The sequence below is a fragment of the Leopardus geoffroyi genome, chromosome A3 (genome assembly GCF_018350155.1).
Source record: "Leopardus geoffroyi isolate Oge1 chromosome A3, O.geoffroyi_Oge1_pat1.0, whole genome shotgun sequence".
Taxonomy (NCBI): domain Eukaryota; kingdom Metazoa; phylum Chordata; class Mammalia; order Carnivora; family Felidae; genus Leopardus; species Leopardus geoffroyi.
Window position 1 is genome coordinate 11,840,227 of NC_059336.1, and position 17,617 is coordinate 11,857,843.

At 53.3% G+C, this 17,617-nt stretch overlaps 1 protein-coding gene across 6 annotated transcripts in view; it reads right to left on the reverse strand.

Annotated features, from left to right (window-relative positions):
* Positions 1–764: 764 nt before the first annotated feature.
* SLC9A8 (solute carrier family 9 member A8) overlaps positions 765–17,617 on the reverse strand; it is a 69,351-nt gene continuing 52,498 nt past the window's right edge. For all 6 annotated transcript variants that reach the window (XM_045444267.1, XM_045444266.1, XM_045444268.1 and 3 more), the window contains 6 exons: positions 15,673–15,789; positions 13,384–13,466; positions 10,695–10,806; positions 7,493–7,713; positions 6,375–6,521; positions 765–5,436 (listed from right to left, as the gene is read on the reverse strand). In XM_045444267.1, the coding sequence (XP_045300223.1) occupies positions 5,329–5,436; positions 6,375–6,521; positions 7,493–7,713; positions 10,695–10,806; positions 13,384–13,466; positions 15,673–15,789 (788 nt within the window). In that variant the 3' untranslated portion in view covers positions 765–5,328. The remainder of the gene's footprint in view (positions 5,437–6,374; positions 6,522–7,492; positions 7,714–10,694; positions 10,807–13,383; positions 13,467–15,672; positions 15,790–17,617) is intronic.

Here is a 17,617-nt window from a genome sequence, read left to right on the forward strand (position 1 = left end):
TGTCAGCACGGAGCCTGACACGGGGCTCGAACCCACGAACTGCGAGGTCATGACCTGAGCCGAAGTTGGATGCTCAACCGACTGAGCCTCCCAGGCATCCCCCAGCCCATGAATTTTTAACTAAAAAATGCAAAAGCTTTATTATATGGGTATTGAAATTTGAATTTCCTATCATTTTCATGTCATGAAATATTCTTGTGAATTTTTTTTCAACTACTTGAAGATGTTAAAAACCATTCTTCACTCTCTGGTGAAGTGCCTGGGATCAGGACAGGCCATCCTGCCTGCTTTCACTATTACATGTTTTGTGACTGCGCCTGTTACCATAAGCAGCTTTGGATGCCTTTTGGAAGGGTGAGGGGGTAAAAACAAACGGAAGCTCCAGGCTTCCCACAGGTTAACGCCACCACCTTCCACAGAGCCTCCTCCAGCTGTGTGTGTGGATCGAGAACCTGGAGGACAGACCCGCGTGTTCCTGGTTTCACCGCCCGGCAGAGGCCCGCGGGGGCTGATCTGCTGTCCCAGGCGCCAGGAGACCGGTAGCCCAGGGAGCCCTGGGGAGGATGGGTCCCTAGCCCCCGCGGGGAGAAGCAGCCGTGGGCCGGCGGGAAGCTAGGCCTCCGGGGTCCTCGCTAAGGGCTGGGGGCAGGAATCAGGCCCGGGTCTGCGACACGTCTGCTGCTGGCCCCCGAGTTTGGTAGGTGGTGACACAGCTGAGTCCCATGTATTTGCGAAGCCACCTGAACACGAACACAGAAACTGGCTCTGATTCAGCAGCGTTCGTTTTTATTTCTAAATAAGTATCCAGTGACATTACTGTTTGCCATCCGCTTCTGAATTCTTTAAAGAGTCCAGTGAGGTGAAGCAGGGGCTCCGGCAGAGCAGCTACAGGCGCCCCCATCTCTGACCTACCTTCCCCCCCCCCCCCCCCCCCCCCCCCCGCCAATCTCATCGACAGGAGCAGCAAATCCTTTCTCAGGAACCAGGACCTGACAGATACCTCTTACGACTTACGTGGCATGGGGTAGGACGAAGGATAAGCCTGACCTTCGCCAAGGTCTCAAAACAAACAAAAAAGCAGCACTGTAAACATTCCTTCGTTTTTACAAAGAAAGTTACTCAAAAGAATTCAAACTTCTGATTAACCTTGAGAACAACTCGAGCTTGGCACAGGCTGTGCCGGAGAAAACATTAAAGCCTCGGGTGAGCCACCAACCTCAAAGCCCCGAAGCCAGTGACAAGCCTTCCCGGGCCTGTAGCGGGAAGGCTCCTCAGAGCAGGGCTGGGGCTTCGAGAAGGGAGCGCCAAGAACGTGCTGACGTGGCTCTTCCACGTGGCTGCCAGGCTCCTGGGAGCACAGGCCTGCGAAGGTGACGGGTGACCTTTCCCTCGGTCCCCGTCCGGTCACGCGGCCCAGGCTCCAGCTGCTCCTGAGGGCACGTGGTGCTCTCACCCCAAGTCGGGCCCGTCCGTCCGCGCAGAGCGCCTGGGAGACCGACTCGCCGGTGCGAGAGGCCAAGTACGTTTTCTCCCTCCGGGACCACATGGGCTGGGGCGGGAAAGTGAAAAAATGGGGTGGGCAGTGGGATGGGACGGCCCAGGGGAAACATAAAGTCATCCTTCTTCTGTCACGTGGCCAACAGCAACAGAAGCTCTTGAATGTCTGACTCCGTCTGCGTGAGAAATCGCAGGAACCCAAACGGAAGGCAGGGTGGCTACTTGGCCCTGTTTAAGGCTTCCCTCTCACAGGGGTGTTTGCATCTCAGACGTATCGCCTAGGGCTTCGGAGACGGAGTTCCTGGTACAGCAGCTTCTTAATGATTCTGGCTGCTGTTTCGGGAACGGTTCAGACTTGGTTTCCTACACGTCAACCAGCAGGAGAAACAGGGGTACGTGTTCTGGAGGGAATAGGGGAGGATCAGGGTGCCTTTTCTCTCTCTCTCTCTCTTTTTTGCATTTAAAGTCCTAATTAATGGCAGATCATTGATGCTGATTCCTCCTTCCACTTGAATCAGGGACCAGTTCTAAGGCCTGCACCTTTGACATCCGTAACTCGGACAAGGAGAAGCTGGCCGCCACCCTGCCCCACGCTCAGTCTCCCCACCAAAGCAGAAGTGGGATCCCGGCCGTGGCCACCCCGCTGAGGACTCTGCCAAATGTGCAGGCCCCTGTGGGAATCTGGAACCGAGACCCCCCGAGGCCAGAGGCCAAGTCTGTAGCTCTGACATAGGTTCCGAGGGGAGGAGGAGCCCCACTCACGAATCTCTCCATATTCCATGGCACACAAAGGAATCTGCAGGCAAACCAGGACCCCCCCTAGGCTGACTTAGGGTCCTCTGGGATCACCGACATTATGGGCCAGGCCCTGCCCCTTGGCCTTACATCAGCCAAGGCCTGGCCAGCATTTCCACTGTGAAGAGAGGTAGCTGGCCTGGGTGCGGGAGGTTTGTGCTTTTGGTTCAGCTGCTGGGCTGAGTGAGCACCACACTGTGGAACTGAGCCACCTTCCTCTTGCCTGGCCCTGGCTTAGCCTAGCCCAAAACGTGATCTCTGGGGGACCTAGGGCAAGCCTCCTCCTTTCCCTGTAACACCCATACCACGAGCTTTGGGGTACGGTTGTTCCCAGGAGTCCTACAACGACAGGCCATGTGACTTATTTCAAGAGTTCAAAATCGCTAGGCCTGCTGGGTGGGGGGGTGCTTTTGGGGGGGGGTGCTTGCTGCCACATGGCTCCCCAAGGCAAGCACATCTTCTAGTTCACTGGCTAACTAGCTGACTGGCCAGCTTCCCCAGAGGCCCTCACTGACTTTACAGCCTTCACCTCACCCTAAAGTGTGACCTTGTCTATGTGCTGTGGCTTCCCTGTCCCACGGCTTAGACCCAGAACGAAGTAAATTTGTGGGAAATTGGAGTTATGCTGGATATTTTTTTTAATCGACTAGGCATTTATTGCCCCCAATAGTAGAATTATTAGGTATGCTAAAGGTAGCCAACAGCACATTTCTGATTCTCAGGCAAAGACACTTTTAAAAATCCACCAGGAAAACCCATCTCCATGAGCTTTGTGTGTGGCAAAGGCAAAGGGACTAACCTGAGGTACACAGGGCACACCTGTCCTCCTGGGAATGCTCTCCAGCCTGCCAAACCTCCCTTAGCCAGCGGGGGGCAGAAGACCCATCACAGGAGACCCAACCTGGTGCTGGTAACTGCCAGGAAAGGTGCCCCCTGCCCCCTGAGCCAGGCCCTGGGGACTTTCCACCCTGGGGACCCTTCTCTACTTCAGTGTCGTTTTCAGGTCTCAGCTAAAAGTGGGAGGCCAGATGGGACCTGGTGACAAGGGGCAGTCTGAATCGAGGAGATCCTGTTTTCACTGCTAGTATCTATGAACTCACAGCCCCCTCTCTACTAAATTTTCTGGTAAACTATTGAGTTTGCAATGCAAGTTGCACTTCTGAGATCACACCATGAATTTCAAGGAAGAAAGATTACTTATGGGTTTGGGAATGAGAGAACACTCTAGTCGGGGATCCCTGCCCACCTCCCTCCAGGGGTGGACAAGGTCCCCTCCCTCTTTGACCTCTTCTTTTACTTTTCCTCTAAAAGCAAGTAGGACATGATGGAGGCCAGAATTACGCATGGCATTACTCCTCCAGTGAAGGCCTGAGGTGGAGTAAAATGCTCCTGTTTGGCTTAAATTAAGGGGTTAAAGTAGGAGGTTACAAAAAGAGAAATGGCCATATTTTAACCCTATCAAGTACAGATTTACTTTTCATGCATAAAAAGGAAACCATATGCTTCCAGCCTGACAGGCCTCACTCTTTCGGGAAAGGGGAAGGGGTCTGGGCAGGGGCCTGGCTGGTGGGCTGGGCAGCAGAGACCTGGAGAGTTCAGTCCTTGCTAACGTCCAGAGCCCTGCCGCCTGAGGCAGAAGAGATGGAAACATACGTGCTGCCAGCCCAGGGTCCGTGCTGGCCCACGGTGTCCCCACAGAGAACCAAGGACCGCACATGATGAAGTAAACCATGCCAGAGGGTGCCGAGTCCCGAGGCAGGGACCCTGAGCCACATAGGGGATTTGCCACTGGCCCAGAGGTGGGTGAAGGCTAGCAGGTGTGAGGCGCGGATGTGAAAGTGACCACTTCATTTGGACATGATGGGCAGCTCCCCCTGCTAGACAGCCCAGGGGCCGGGACCACGGGGACAGGGCAGGGTGTGTGCACGTGAGCGAGTCCTGGGTGGGGGTAGCAGGGAGGAGCACAGGGGGCTGCCGCTCTGGCCCCTGCTCCAGTTCTTGGGCGAGCTGGGACCCAAGATGGAAAAGAAGTGGGAGAGGGAAGGAAGGTGGTGGCAGGTAAACAGTGGGCAGACTGCGTGGAGCCCAGGGAATGGGGCCTATGGACAATAAGGTCCACCGAGTGAGGGAGGTAACTGCTAGGCTCTCACTACTTCGTAAAAGTGCATGAATTTAAACTCAATTAGAAGACAGCAGGTGCCGGCCTGCATAAGCCCTGTAACGCTAGCCTCTCCCTCCAGAGGGCGCTCTGACCCCACAGACTAGGCTTCCTCACCCCAAAACCCAAGCTTCCAGTGGGGCTTTGGAGAAGGGCCCATGTGCCCCTGCTCCATACCGGCGTGAACATTCACCGTATTCCCAGAGAAGGGCACACAGGGAGACAGCCCACGAGGGGCCAATCAGAGGTAACGAAGTTTGTCACTCGGTTTTTCTTTCTCAAGGAGTGCAAGCAACATCACAGAGGGGAGTGTGACATTTTCCAGATTTCGGAGCCCAGCACTTAGGTCAGAATTGCTGCTGCTGAGGCCGGAGGCACCTCGATGACCAAGGGGAAACGGCTGGCTCCTCGCCCCGCTAGAACAGACACCCATCCCGACCTCAGCAGGTGCTCCCGGGACGAAGGCCGTGGCTGGGAACGGCGGAAGCTGCGAGCCGGCGCTCCCCTGGCCGCCCCGGTCACGGCCGGGCTCCGCAGCGCCATTTCTCTCCTCACGCGCCGCAGCTCGGCAGAGGACTACTTGCCCTGGGTGCAGAAGAGAAGGAGAATTTACCCGGACACGTGGTCCCTCTGATCTGCGAGCTGAGAAGCAACACGCGAGCAGAGGTCCGGCTCAGTGAGGCCTGGGGGGATGACTGTTTCCGAAGCAGACAGCTGGCTCCAAGGGCCGGGGACGCCGGGTTTAAGAGGACCGTGGCCTTTGCTTCACCCCGCCTCCATCTGCCCTGAGGAGGCCGCCCGATGCAACAGCACCGGGGGCCTTCGCGGAGTGTCTGTCCCGGGAGCCGTGGGGGGGCCCGACGGGGCGCCCTGCTCCATCACAGCAGCTCCTGCTCGTCGTCTTCAGAGCCAGAGGGGCCCTGGCGCACCTCCTCGTACCACTTGTTGGTGAGGGTTTTCATCTGGATACGTCCGTGGTGGAGGTCCTGGGGCAAAAGACACAGCCAAGCCCTCATCAGTGGGTCTGGGTCAGGTCAGGGTTAGGGCTGAGGAAGGCGGTGGGGGGGGGGGGGGGTTGCTGCTTTATACCTCAGGGAGGCAGGGTACATGGCCACGGGCAATTTCAAAGTCTTAACCGACTAACTGAAGCTGGGATTTTTCTCTGTAGGGGTAAGATAACAGGGGGTGTCACTCAGAAGCCGGAGTAGGCGGCAGGATGGTGTGATGTTAAAAAACATGGCTTCTGGAATCAGACACACTTGGGCTCTGCTTCCACCTCTGCCATGTATTAGCTGTGTGACCCCAGGTGGTTAGTTCACTTCTCTAGGCCTCAGTCTCCCCAGTGTCTAGTCAAAGAGCAGCTGCAGCCATGACACAAGATGTCGGGAGGATGAAACGCAGCTACAATGATTAACATCTGGCACAACACCCGGCTCGGCAAGAGCTCCCACGCTGACGGTGATCATGACCGCCGGCGAGGGAAAATGGCTCAGAAACAAGGTGGGGCCGGATGGCAGTTTTGGCAAAGCAGGCCCAGGCTGGTCCCCAGGAGACTGTGTCACTGTCACCCAGAGGACAGCTGTGCCCAGGGGGATGGAACAAGAGCCCTAAGCCAATGCCTGAGGCCCCGCATGTTTGAAATTTTCAGCTCAGACTCAGTAGCCGATCAATGTCCTGAGTCTATCATCCAGGAAAACCAAACTGTTGACGAGTCTATTATTAAACTAGCGCTAAAAATGGCAGCGAAGGAAAAACAGCAGATGCCGAGTTCCACAGCGCATCCAGCTGCCGGCCTGGGGAGAGGGCCGAGTAGGGGGGAGCTGGCCCGGCCGGCTCCCCGCTGCCCACCTGCTCCTGGCCACGGCAGGTCCTGAGGGAGGAAGGGGAGGGACCCTCAGCTGGGGGGCGTGGGCCAGTGTCCCACCTCCTGAGTTAGCCGCCGCGTGAAAAAGGGGTTCAGGTACTTGGCGTCCAGCCACACGAAGCCTTTGAGGTCCTGCCGCCTGATGTAGTGGGCTTCATACTCCTCCTCTGTGAGCTCTGACAAGTGCTCCGACTCGATGGTGTTGCCCTGCGGGGGGAGGGGAGGGAGTCTGAGGGTCATCAGCGGGCGTCTTCCTGGGGGGCCCCACACCACCCGGCCCATCCAGCGGCCCTTCACTTCTGGCCACCAGTGTCCCCAGCCCTAACCGTGCTTTCGCATCAGTGCGGGGTGTCTGTGGCCAGCAAAGCGCCTCCTGGGAGCCCACGGGGAGGCGGGAAGGTTTGGGAAAACACGATGGATACCCAGGGATAAACCAGAATTATGAATAAAACAGAATTTATGTGTGGGCTGGGGTTTGGTCTGTAAGCTTTCCAGGGTGATTCTAACGTGCAGGCAGGACTGGGAACTGCCACCTAGGTTATTTCATTCCCAGAAAACGGAACAAGGGAGGCTCTTTTGTCATTTCTGCCCGTAGCTGCACCAGCTGTGGTTCTGCCCTGGGCCGGCGTCTCCTGGTCAGCGTGGGGGGCGGGGAATGGTCCTGGTGGGAACTGGAGGGCAATGACAACAGGTAGCGTGGCAGGGCCGGTCTGGAGGGGGAGGCGGTGTCAGGTCACTGGATCTAGGTCGGCACCGCTCCAGGCCCCAGGCCCAGGACAGGCCCACCCTCCGCAGGGATGACCAAAGGCCACCAGAGTATGAATGTAGCATCTGCTGCTCTGCTGGAGGAGTGGCTCTGAAGCCACAGCCACGTGGCCTGCGCTGGCGGGCCTGGGCGGTGGTATGGGTGTAGGAGGGGGGAGGGGCGGGGAGGGCATGTGGATGCTGTGAGGCGGTCGGTGGTTCTCAAACTCCGGCCGCATCAGCATCACCGGGAGGGCTTGGGAATCCACAAAACGCTGGGCCCCCCAGGCTCCCCCTCAGAATTCTGGTTCTGCGTGCGTGCATGCGTGCGTGCGTAGGTGCTCAGGTCCTCAAATCGTGTCTCGTTTCCCCCTTTCCCAGCTGCGGTGGAGACCAAGCCCCTGCCCCCCGACCCGGGCCCACGCGGCACTCACCATCTTCTCCGTCTTGCTGAGGTTGACGTCCTTCTTGTTCCTGCGGCGCGCCTTGGCGTCCTCGATGTCCATGAGGCGGATGAGGGGCATGGTGCTGCCGCCCAGCAGCAGGATGGTGAAGAGCACGATGATGATGGTGGTGGTGCCGATGAGCTGCCGCTTCTCCATGGGCTCCAGGTCCAGATGCAGGCTCAGCGCGTAGGGGATGGCCCCCCGCAGGCCTGGGGGCAGGGAAGGGGGTCAGAGGAGACGCACAGCGGGGAGGGAGCTGCGTCACCGACCGGGCGCCCTGGCAATCCGGGCACGGCCTCGTTTCAGGCCGGCCGCACATTCTAACGCACCCCACTGCCGACTGCGAGGTCCTCCCGTGAGGCTCAGGGGTGTGAGGAGAGCAGGCTGCAGAGAAGTGGGACCTGAGCTCATGCCACTCCCACTTCACAGGGTGGCCAAGCAGCTCACAGGAGGTGACCTGTCCGGGCCATGAAGCCCCAGATGTGCATGCGTGAGAATTATCCAGCCTAGGGCTCACACTCCCCGTGTGTGTGCCAGGCCCTGTGCTAAGGGCTCTGCACACACCATCTCACTGGACCTTCACAGGAGAGCCGGTAAAGCTGGTCCTCCATTTCTTCACGATACACAGATAGATAGATACATAGATAGACAGATAGATAGATAGATATGGAACCGAGACTGAGAAAGACATGTCCTCCCGGGGCCACACAAAGAAGGCAATTTGGCCAGCGGCCCCTGGTTTCTGAAGATGCTGCCCTTGCACAGCTCCTGACAGGCTCAGGGCTGCTCTGCTGCTGGCCAGAGGCTGCCGGGAACTGCTTCATGAACTCTTCCCTTCTTCCTTCCTGGTGTAGTCCCCTGCAAGGCTGCTAGCTGGGCTGAAGGGCTGCACTGAGCTGGAAAACAGCACTTCCTGGGAAAATTCCTGGCTTGCCTGGTGCCAGAGAGGGGAGGTCCCAGGGAGGGGAGACCTCAGACAAGGACCCGTGAGATGGTGAGTGCCAGAAGAAGGGGGAATGGGGGGGGGGGCACACAGTGAAGGATCTGGTCCGGACACGGAGGCTGGAGCATCACAGCATGATGGGGGTGTGACCACAGGAGCAGTGTAGACCCAAGATGGGGACACAGCAGGGGGATGGCATTAAGAGAGACATGGAGAGTGGAAGCAACAGGCCACAGGGGCGAGCGGGAGGTGGGGTGGCCGAGGAAGGGAAGGGCACGGACGATGGTGGGGCATCCTAGGAGCGGTCTAGGCACAGGGTCTGGAGTCTAGCTCCTGGATTTACCCCCTAATGCCCTGCTTTCCCCCAGGCCTCTCAGGTTAAAGCGAGAGACTCAACTCAACCTCTCAACCTGTCACACGGGACTAAAAACAGGACCTGCCAGGTGGGTGGCCTGAGGATAAAATGTCTTGGAACAGGACAGGTGTAGACACAGCAAACACTGAGTTAGCCACACGTTTGTTGTAATACACATTATTGTTTTCCATGGAAAGGGGATGCTGGAAAAGAAGCAGGTTGGGCAGAAAGGTAAGTTCAGTCCTAGACAATGAGATCGCAGTGTCTCCATAGCACTGAAGGAGGATTTAGACACAGGAGTCAGGATCTAAGAGCAAACAGCTCTGGGAGTATGGGAACTGCCGCAGGATGAGTGAGCTTGTGGGAACACAAGAGCAGCAGCAGGTCTGCGGCTGAGTCCTGAAGAAGCCAATACCGAGGGGTCTATAAAGGAGGAGAGGGAAACTGCGGAGACCCCAAAGGGAAAAGAGGGCAACCAGGAGCATGGCCCGGAGGCCCAGGGAAGAGGGTCTCCGGGCAGAAAGCAGGTCGGTGGGAAGAAGGAGCTCAAAGCCATGGAGCTGGGCTGGACCAGGGCTACCCAGTGCCCACCAGGTCTGGCTGCAGAAGGTCGCTGGTGACCTGGGCAAGGCCAAGTTCAGCCCCGTGAACAGAGGGTGACAGAGTGAAGAAAACAGGTGAGGACAGCCCGCTTAAAGAGGTCTGGCTGCAATGGGAGACGGGAAGCAGCTGGAGGGGGTGTGTGGGAGGGATCTGGGTTGAAGTTGCTGGGTTTTTGGAGGCAAAGAGAAGAATCTTCAAGAGTATCAATGATGACTCTTCAGTAGAGACAGAGGTTGAGGATCCAGCAAAGAGAGGGTGAAAATCTGTGGGGAGGGGGCTCAGAAAACCGCTGGGGTCAACAGCCCTCACTGTTTAAAGCAGCACGCCCCGTGCCACAGAGGTCTCTTAGCCTGCGCCCCTCTCCCACAAAGCTCACATGACATGTAAAATATCTGATACAACATCTCTTAGATGTTCTTTGAAATCAACTACTTTACAAAAACTTTTTTCTCACTGGCAAGAAAGATTGAGAAAAAAGTGTCTCTCGCTCTGCATACATACATACCTCGCACAGACACACATAAATATTTTAAACAAGGCCTTTTGAAAGAGGAGAGAAATCTGTGAGGAATTGTAGATAATGCTGTTGAGTCGAGAACAGCTTATAAGGCATGTTGCTCTACCCCGACCCACGTGGAATATTTAGATTATATTATTTAAATAAGAAAGTACAAAGAGCTGGGCATATTGCTCAAAAACAAATTTAAAGATGCCTAAGGAGCCAGTTCATTAGGTACCAAATAGGAAACCATTCCCATCCTTTAAAAGGTAGAGGAATTTGCACAGAAACTAAAATGTTCCAATCGACTCTCAGAACTCAGTGACTAAATTAAAAAAATATCCAAACCCAGCCTGTACTGGCAAAAATGTTTAAACAAACCTTTTTTATTTTGAGCCCTTCGTTACTTGCAGGCAGGTGAGAGCTGCGCCTCGCATCTCACCCGGGCGGCCCTGTCTATCCGGAGGAGCAGGGACAGAGAGACAGGAAATACTGGCTCTGCCTCCTGTCGTCCCCCGACTCCAGTCAAGTCCTTTGCCCTCGAGCCTGAGCCTCCTCACGTGTGGAGGAGATGTGCACTCTACCCATTTACTCATGGCACCGAGGCTGTGAGGGGTCCTGTCTGCAAGGGACTCGCCCGGGGCCTGGGTTACAGTAGGTGCTTGTTAAGCGGGAGCTCGTATGGTTTTTGCCTTCTGAGGCCTGCTCATCGTCAAAGGGCTCTCTCTACACGACGTGTGCCTTTGTACGACGTATTTTCCTTCCACTGTTCATTCAGCGTTGGACTTACCACTAAACCACATGATGAACATCATCTTCGGTGTGATTTTATGATCACGGAAGAAATTCAGGAGGTAGGAAAGAGGGAAAATGTTCACCGCTCTGCCAAACAGTACAAGTACCTGTGAATAACAACCAACTAAGTCTCAGAAACCTCTGGTCTTCCAAGTTCAAGCTCGTTGAAGCTAACACAGATCTCGTGACACACCCGTAATAAACACAGCCTTCCCCTTGGCCATGAGAGACATGAATGACAGTGCTAGGCAGAGACCCAGCTGGGGCGTGCTGCTCTAGACGCTAGTGTCTAGGAGTCTGGGAAAGGATAGCACTTTGTACGTTATGTTTCCGTCGCCAGAAAGAGACGACTAACAAGGCATCAAAGCCGGCTTTAGTTAGGAGAGCAGAACAAAACTGAATGGCAAGAGGCCATGCCAAACTATCCAGAGATTAATTTAGGGGCAATCTCACTCCTCCCAAGGTGCTCTGCCATGGGACGGGCCTGCGCTAATCATTCCCAATGGGCTAGCTCTGGAGGGACAGACAAGGTGCTCCTCACCCTCCCGTGGGTGTCCCACTCCGCAGGGAAAGGAGGGATCACTGAGAAGGGCCCACGTAATGCTTCTCGTAAATGCTGCTCTCCAAGCAAAAGGAATGTGTAGGTATGTTCTAGAAGGAGGTCACACACACCCTGTCTGGTCAGTTGCTTGCCATGGCTTTTGGCTCCTAACCATCTCCAAAGTCAGTCTTAATAAAATACAGCTTTAGATAAGGTTTAAATCTTATCTGAGTGGATACCTAGCACTACTGTTAATTTGCTCTCTTTGTTTTCATCTTGGTTCTCACTAAACTAACTTAAAATAACATACATACGATACACACGTGTACATTCGGCAGACTCTAAGTTTATTCTTTTAACAAGCACAAACTGAGCCTGCTTTGGACTGTGTGCCTGGGACGGCCGAGTTAATAACAATGGCTCCCAATCATGTAACATTTCTATGTCAGACACTGTGCTAAGCATTTTCTATGCATTCTATCTTGTTCAGTTTAGATCCCTGCAATATGCTTATGAAGAGGTATTACGGTCTCCATTTCAGGAGTAAGCGGAGACAGAGAAGTTAAGTAACAGGTCCAAGCTGACCCAGGCAGGACGTTGTGGAGCCATGTCCCAAACCTGGTCAGCCCCGACAGCCCGTGCCCTTGGCCACTGAGTGAGCGGAAGGTGACCCGTCTGAATAGCACGGGGAAGCCTCCGGCAACGGTGGGGGAGCCCCAGCTCCCCCTCCGGAGCACCTTCCCGTTTTCCCTTTGCTTGCAGCCCACGGCCGAGAGAGCCATCTCGTTTCACCCACTGAAATCTCATCTTGCATTCCCGCACCTGGGTTTCGGGTTTGACCACATGTGGCCCCTTCTACCCAGGGACCACACTGAAGGCTGCTATACTTTCTGTAAATGGCTCTTGCTGTTCTCTTTGTCCTGAAACCTGAGTTCGGAGGACGGATAACAGTGACAAAAGCAAAGGGCTCTTGCTGCAAGGAGAAACACTTTTCCTCAGGGTTCTTTAGCTTCTCTGTGCCTCAGTTTCCCCCCATGCCAAACAGGTAGGCCTCACTGGTTTGCACACGGTAGGTGAAAGTGCTGAAAAAAAAAAGCCTGCCTCTCAACAGCTGGGTTTTGTTAAGTGGCATTGGTAATAAAAGCTAACCGAAGATGAATTATGATAATTCAGCAACAACAAGGTTGTGTTCTCACATGTCTTAAATTAACAGTGGATCTAAAAGGACAACGAAGATGAAATTAGGGATTACAGTATGAATCAGCAGGCGGGCCTACGGGAGGTGAGCTCACACCAAGGGAAGGCGGGCTGGGAGCGCCAGGCTGAATGCCCACATGTTAGAAGCCATTCATGTCACTTCCATCAGACGCCCGAGGGAGCTGGACCTTTGTTTTAAATGCTAAACATTTATTCTCCCCCACTCCATTCTCCAAAAGATTTTATTCTACTGTGAATGATTAAACTTTTCTTTTCCCTTTTTAAAGGTATATTTTAATTTCTCTCCTCCCGCCGCCTCGAGTCCACTGATAAGTTTCCCAAACCTTCTGAATGGTAAGAATCACCTGGGACGACTGTTCTGGGTGAACCTCCGGGGAGGTAAGGGCCTGGTAATCTTTACTTCATACAAGTGTCCAAGGTCACGTTCCAAAATGGACACATTGGAAGAAAATTACAGTAATAAGTAAATATATGCGTCATAAATTATCCAGAAAAAGCAGAAAAGAAAATCATCCCCAATTCTATAACCACTGTGAACATTGAGCTATATCTTTTAACATGGTTTTTGTTTCTATGCATGATGTTTTTACATGGTTATGATCAGTTATGTGTTCCAATTCTGAGATCTGCTTTTACCACCAGAGAAAACAGATAAACTTTTACTTTTTAGACAAGACCATAAATTCAAGGCCGTTTGAAATTTAAAAAGAAGTAAAAATTCATTCCCAGGGATATTCATTCACTTAATTCCATCCCTTTTCCTGTTATTGTATGTTTGTGATTTTTTAACAAAAGAAACTTTAAACAGAAGAGTGTCTATGTAGCTGTTGACCTTGAACAGTTAACAGTTACATAAATGAATCCAGAACATGTGGTTATTGATCTACAAATAAGTAATTAAATAAAAAACAAGGAAAATACTTACTATGCACCAGATGACAAAGGAAATTTCAAACTTGTGAGGGAAACTAAAAATGGACAGGCCAAGAAATGCAAACACACATGTTTCTGAAACAAACCAAAGAATGGATTATTCAGCCCCAACTATTTTCTTCTAACACAGTACTAAATTGTTAAGCAAGCAAACATTTCACGGCGAGTGAGAGTCCACTCTAACACTCTGCTTATTTTCTGGAAAATCCTGCAGCCGAGATCCTGGTGGAACATGTGCCTGGCGTCTTCCGTTCTTCCCTCTCACACACACAACCCGTGCTTGTTCAGAATCTCCCCAGGCAGTGTGGGTCAACTGTCAAACGCATGCAAATCAATACTCTCCCACCCGGGAAGATGATGAACACACGAACCTGTCTATTTGTCGAACACTGTGATTAGCAAGGATCACGACTACAGCAGAGCGGCAAAAATTCAGAGCAAATGGCCGCAGACACCACATAACTAATGTGGAAAGGGCCCTCTGCTGACCTCCTTGCCGGGGCGGACTAAGCTAAATGCTCGACTTCACGTAGTTAATGCCACCACAGGGTTGGGAAGATGGCTTACGCCCGCAGGGTCTGCAGCAAGGAGGGTATTTCCAACTCTTGGCTTCACCCCACAAGTCAGAAAGAGTCTGACACCTACTGTCTGTGCAAGCAGGCACTTGTATATCCCAAGAAAAAGCATCGTATGAATTTCCAGCACTAGTCTCCCTGCTCAACCTGTGATGTCCCCCAGAATAGTCTAATAATCAGGGAGACAAAGACTGCATTTTAAAATAGCTGAACATCCTACAACAGAGGCTGTTTTAAAACATTTCAGCCATGTTTTTCCTCCAAACGTGTCTCTTTTTAAAGCAAGTGCACAAGCTGCTCCCACCCTTCTCCCTGAATTTTCTTCTTATCTAATAAACATTTTTGTGATCTTCCCAAATAAGCTCATTTAGAACCTACTCAGATCTATGTTACGCTTTTCCCTGGCAGCACACATTCCATTATATGGGTATGTCATGGCTCATTTCACAAAGCCTCCACCAATAGATACTTCAGCTGTTTCTGTTTCTGCTGTTACCAGTTATGACAAATGTCCAGGCTAAATTCCTGATGGGAGCACTGCTGGGTCAAAGAGCATACGGCTCTGAAACCCAGCCTGATGCTGTAATGATTCTCCACAGAATGTGGCATCAGTGCCCACGCCTGTCAGTGGGGCCTGTGTTCCATATGCCCACGGTGGAAGTGGGTATTAGCAAACTAAAGGTATGCCAGTCCGATGGGTACAAAATAGATGGGTGTTTTGCTTTATATTACTTTAATTGTGAGAGTCAGGCTCAGCGTCCCCGGCTAGGACTTTGTGAGTCGGACGTTGTGGAAAAAAGACCCCCCCGGACCAGGAAGAGACAGACCTGGATTCCAGAATCAATTCTTAACCGCGGGCAGGTCATCTGACCTCTGGGCATGTGAACCCCCCGGGCTGCAGAAGGAAGCCTCTGCACGGCCTGGCCCTGCCTCCCAGCACATGACGGTGTGGCGCCTGTGCTTGGAAATGAGACGAGCCCCGCCGCAGTGCCAGGCAGATGCTGGCGATGATGCCAGGGCCCTGCCACCCGGGAAGCCGGAGGGGAGGGACCGTGTGAGCGTGTGTCCTTTGCTGCCGGCTCTTAACTAGGGAGGAGGCAGGGAGGTACAGAGTGTGGGGGAGCAAGAGCTCACACTGAAACTGTTTGACAGAAACAGTCCTCATAGCAGGCCCCGCCCGACAGTGAGAGCATCAGTGTACGAGCTCCCGGATCATGTCCTTCAAGCCGCTCTAGCGGAAAAGGGGCCTGTGGACAGGTTGGGGAAATGCTCTAACTATGCTCCCCACCCCCCTCCTCAGTAACTCAAGATGCTCCTGCAGCTCGCAAGCTGAAACTGTTATTTTCCCCAGGATTTTCCAGACTCTTGTCGGACTGGGAAGTCTTGTCCCACCTAACCCTCACCAATGCCAGTGCCAAGGAACACATTTTTGGGACTGTCACTTTAAAACATTACAAACATAAGCGTCTCATTATTTTTAGTCTTAAAATTGTAGGCCATCAAATGTTCCAGAAAGTTCTCAGGACTTAGGTTTACATTATGGAATCTGAAAGCCAGGGTAGCAAACAAAAGATAAGGGAGTGCAGTACGTGGCTCTGAGGAATTCTGCTGTCTCTCCTGAGAGGGAGAATCTGAGGCCTCCTGCATCAGGGCAGAGCAGTGGGGTGTGGGCAGGCCTGCGCAGAACCACACAGAGCAGAACTCACCGCACAGGAAGGCCACGGTCCGCAGGGTTTGCTGCATGAGGATCTGGGTGACCGGGGACAGGTTATGGTGCGTGTAGTGGGACATCACAATGCCCGAGAACAGGATGGCCATGATGCCTAGCGAGGGAGCAAGAGGCAAAGGAGACATGAGGAGAGCAGAAAAGCACCTGCTACGTGATTCGCAAATAATATCGCACTTTTCTACAAGTCACTGGACCCGCTGGGATTACATGTTTTCGGGAAAAAAAAAAGGCGAAAAATAGAATACCTGGGGCCGCCCAGAGGTTGTAGAGAAATGCTAAAGGCCCCCCTCTCCGGCAGCTTCCTTCCCGAGGCTGGGTGACCTCAGGCCAAGTTCTTCCCCTCTCCAAGCCCCAGTTTTCTCATCTGGACAGTGGGATCAACACCACCCACTCATGGAGCTGTCAGAGGGCAACGGGGACAAGCCACGTACAGTGCCCATCACAGGACCAGGGCTGAACAGGTGTGAGCTGTGTGCATCACCCATGGAGAGAAGGGGTGCAGGTGAACCACTCTTGGGGAAGAAAGGGAGCACGAGAATGGATGTGGAGAGTGGGTGGATTTTTATTTAATTTTTAATTTTCCCATAATCACCAGGAGTTACTCCTATAATATAAACAGAGAAGAATGACAATAAAAGGCTATGTGTCTTTTCTTAAAAAAAAAAATTGTTTTTTGAACATGTATTCATTTTTGACAGAGACAGAGTGTGAGTGGGAGAGGGGCAGAGAGCGAGAGAGAGACCCAGAATCCGAAGCAGGCTCCAGGCTCCGAGCTGTCAGTCCAGAGCCCGACGTGGGGCCCGAACACATGAACCGTGCGATCATGACCTGAGCTACGGAGCCACCCAGGCGCCCCTGTGTCCTTTGTCTAAAGCTCCACAAGAGAGTCTACTGGTCACTCAGGACTGATCTCTGCATCTGCCCACTGCCCCTCACTACTCCCAAAGCTCTGTGCTTGGGTTACCTCTCAGTGCTGCCCTCTGCCTCGGCAGCAGAAAGGGGGTCTCGTCTCCATGTAAGGAAGCTGAGGTTTTTACAAAGGCGTTAAATAAGGTGCCCAAATAGACGAATTACAAGTCAAAATTTATACGCAGAATGTTAACTCACTCCTGCCACTCTGCAGACAGACAGGGATTACTGGCTGACTCTCCATTTGGAAAAGGGTGATCACAGAACTGCATCGGAGACATTTCAAGGGCTCAGCCTGTGGTCTAAACAATACCCTCCAAATACAGGCAGGCCCCCTCTGTGTGCACTGCTGGCCTGAGGGAGAGCCGAGGCAGAGCCAGGTTACCTCCCAGTCCTCTTGGGAAACAGCAAATTCCTTTGCTCTTTCATTCTTTCCTACAGAGGAGGCTGGGCAGGAAAATTCCAGCAATGTTTCCCATAAGGCACACCTGGCAAGATGGGACAGGGAAAGGAGAGGACGGGCGACAGCTTTCCTTGCTCCTCAAGGGCACCGAGAGGACTCTGCAGGTCAAGAGTCGCTCTGAACCACTGCTCCGCTAGATAAGACACACACAAGAAAGCCTCCGGCTGTTCTCCCAGTCCGCTCCTGCAGGTGACTTTCCAGACTGCTGACCCTTTCTGACGCTGCAACAAAATACAGGGAAGGCAAAGCAACGTGAAAAAGGGGAGGGACCAGAGGCTGGGTGTGGGACTCCACTGAACAGCTGCAAGACTGCCCACACCTGTTCAGCCCTGGTCCTGTGACAGGCACTGGACGCGGCTTGTCCTCACTAGCCCCTGATGGTTCCATGAGTGGGTGCTGTCAGTCCCAACGTCCAGATGAGAAAACTGACGCTCAATCACAAACAGAGGCACAGACACACTTCAGTTTTTACGGACTTGAGCCTTAGCATCACAGTCCAGTGGCAAAAGTTCCTAGCTTCTGGGCTTCCAAGGGGTTTTGTTTCACCAGT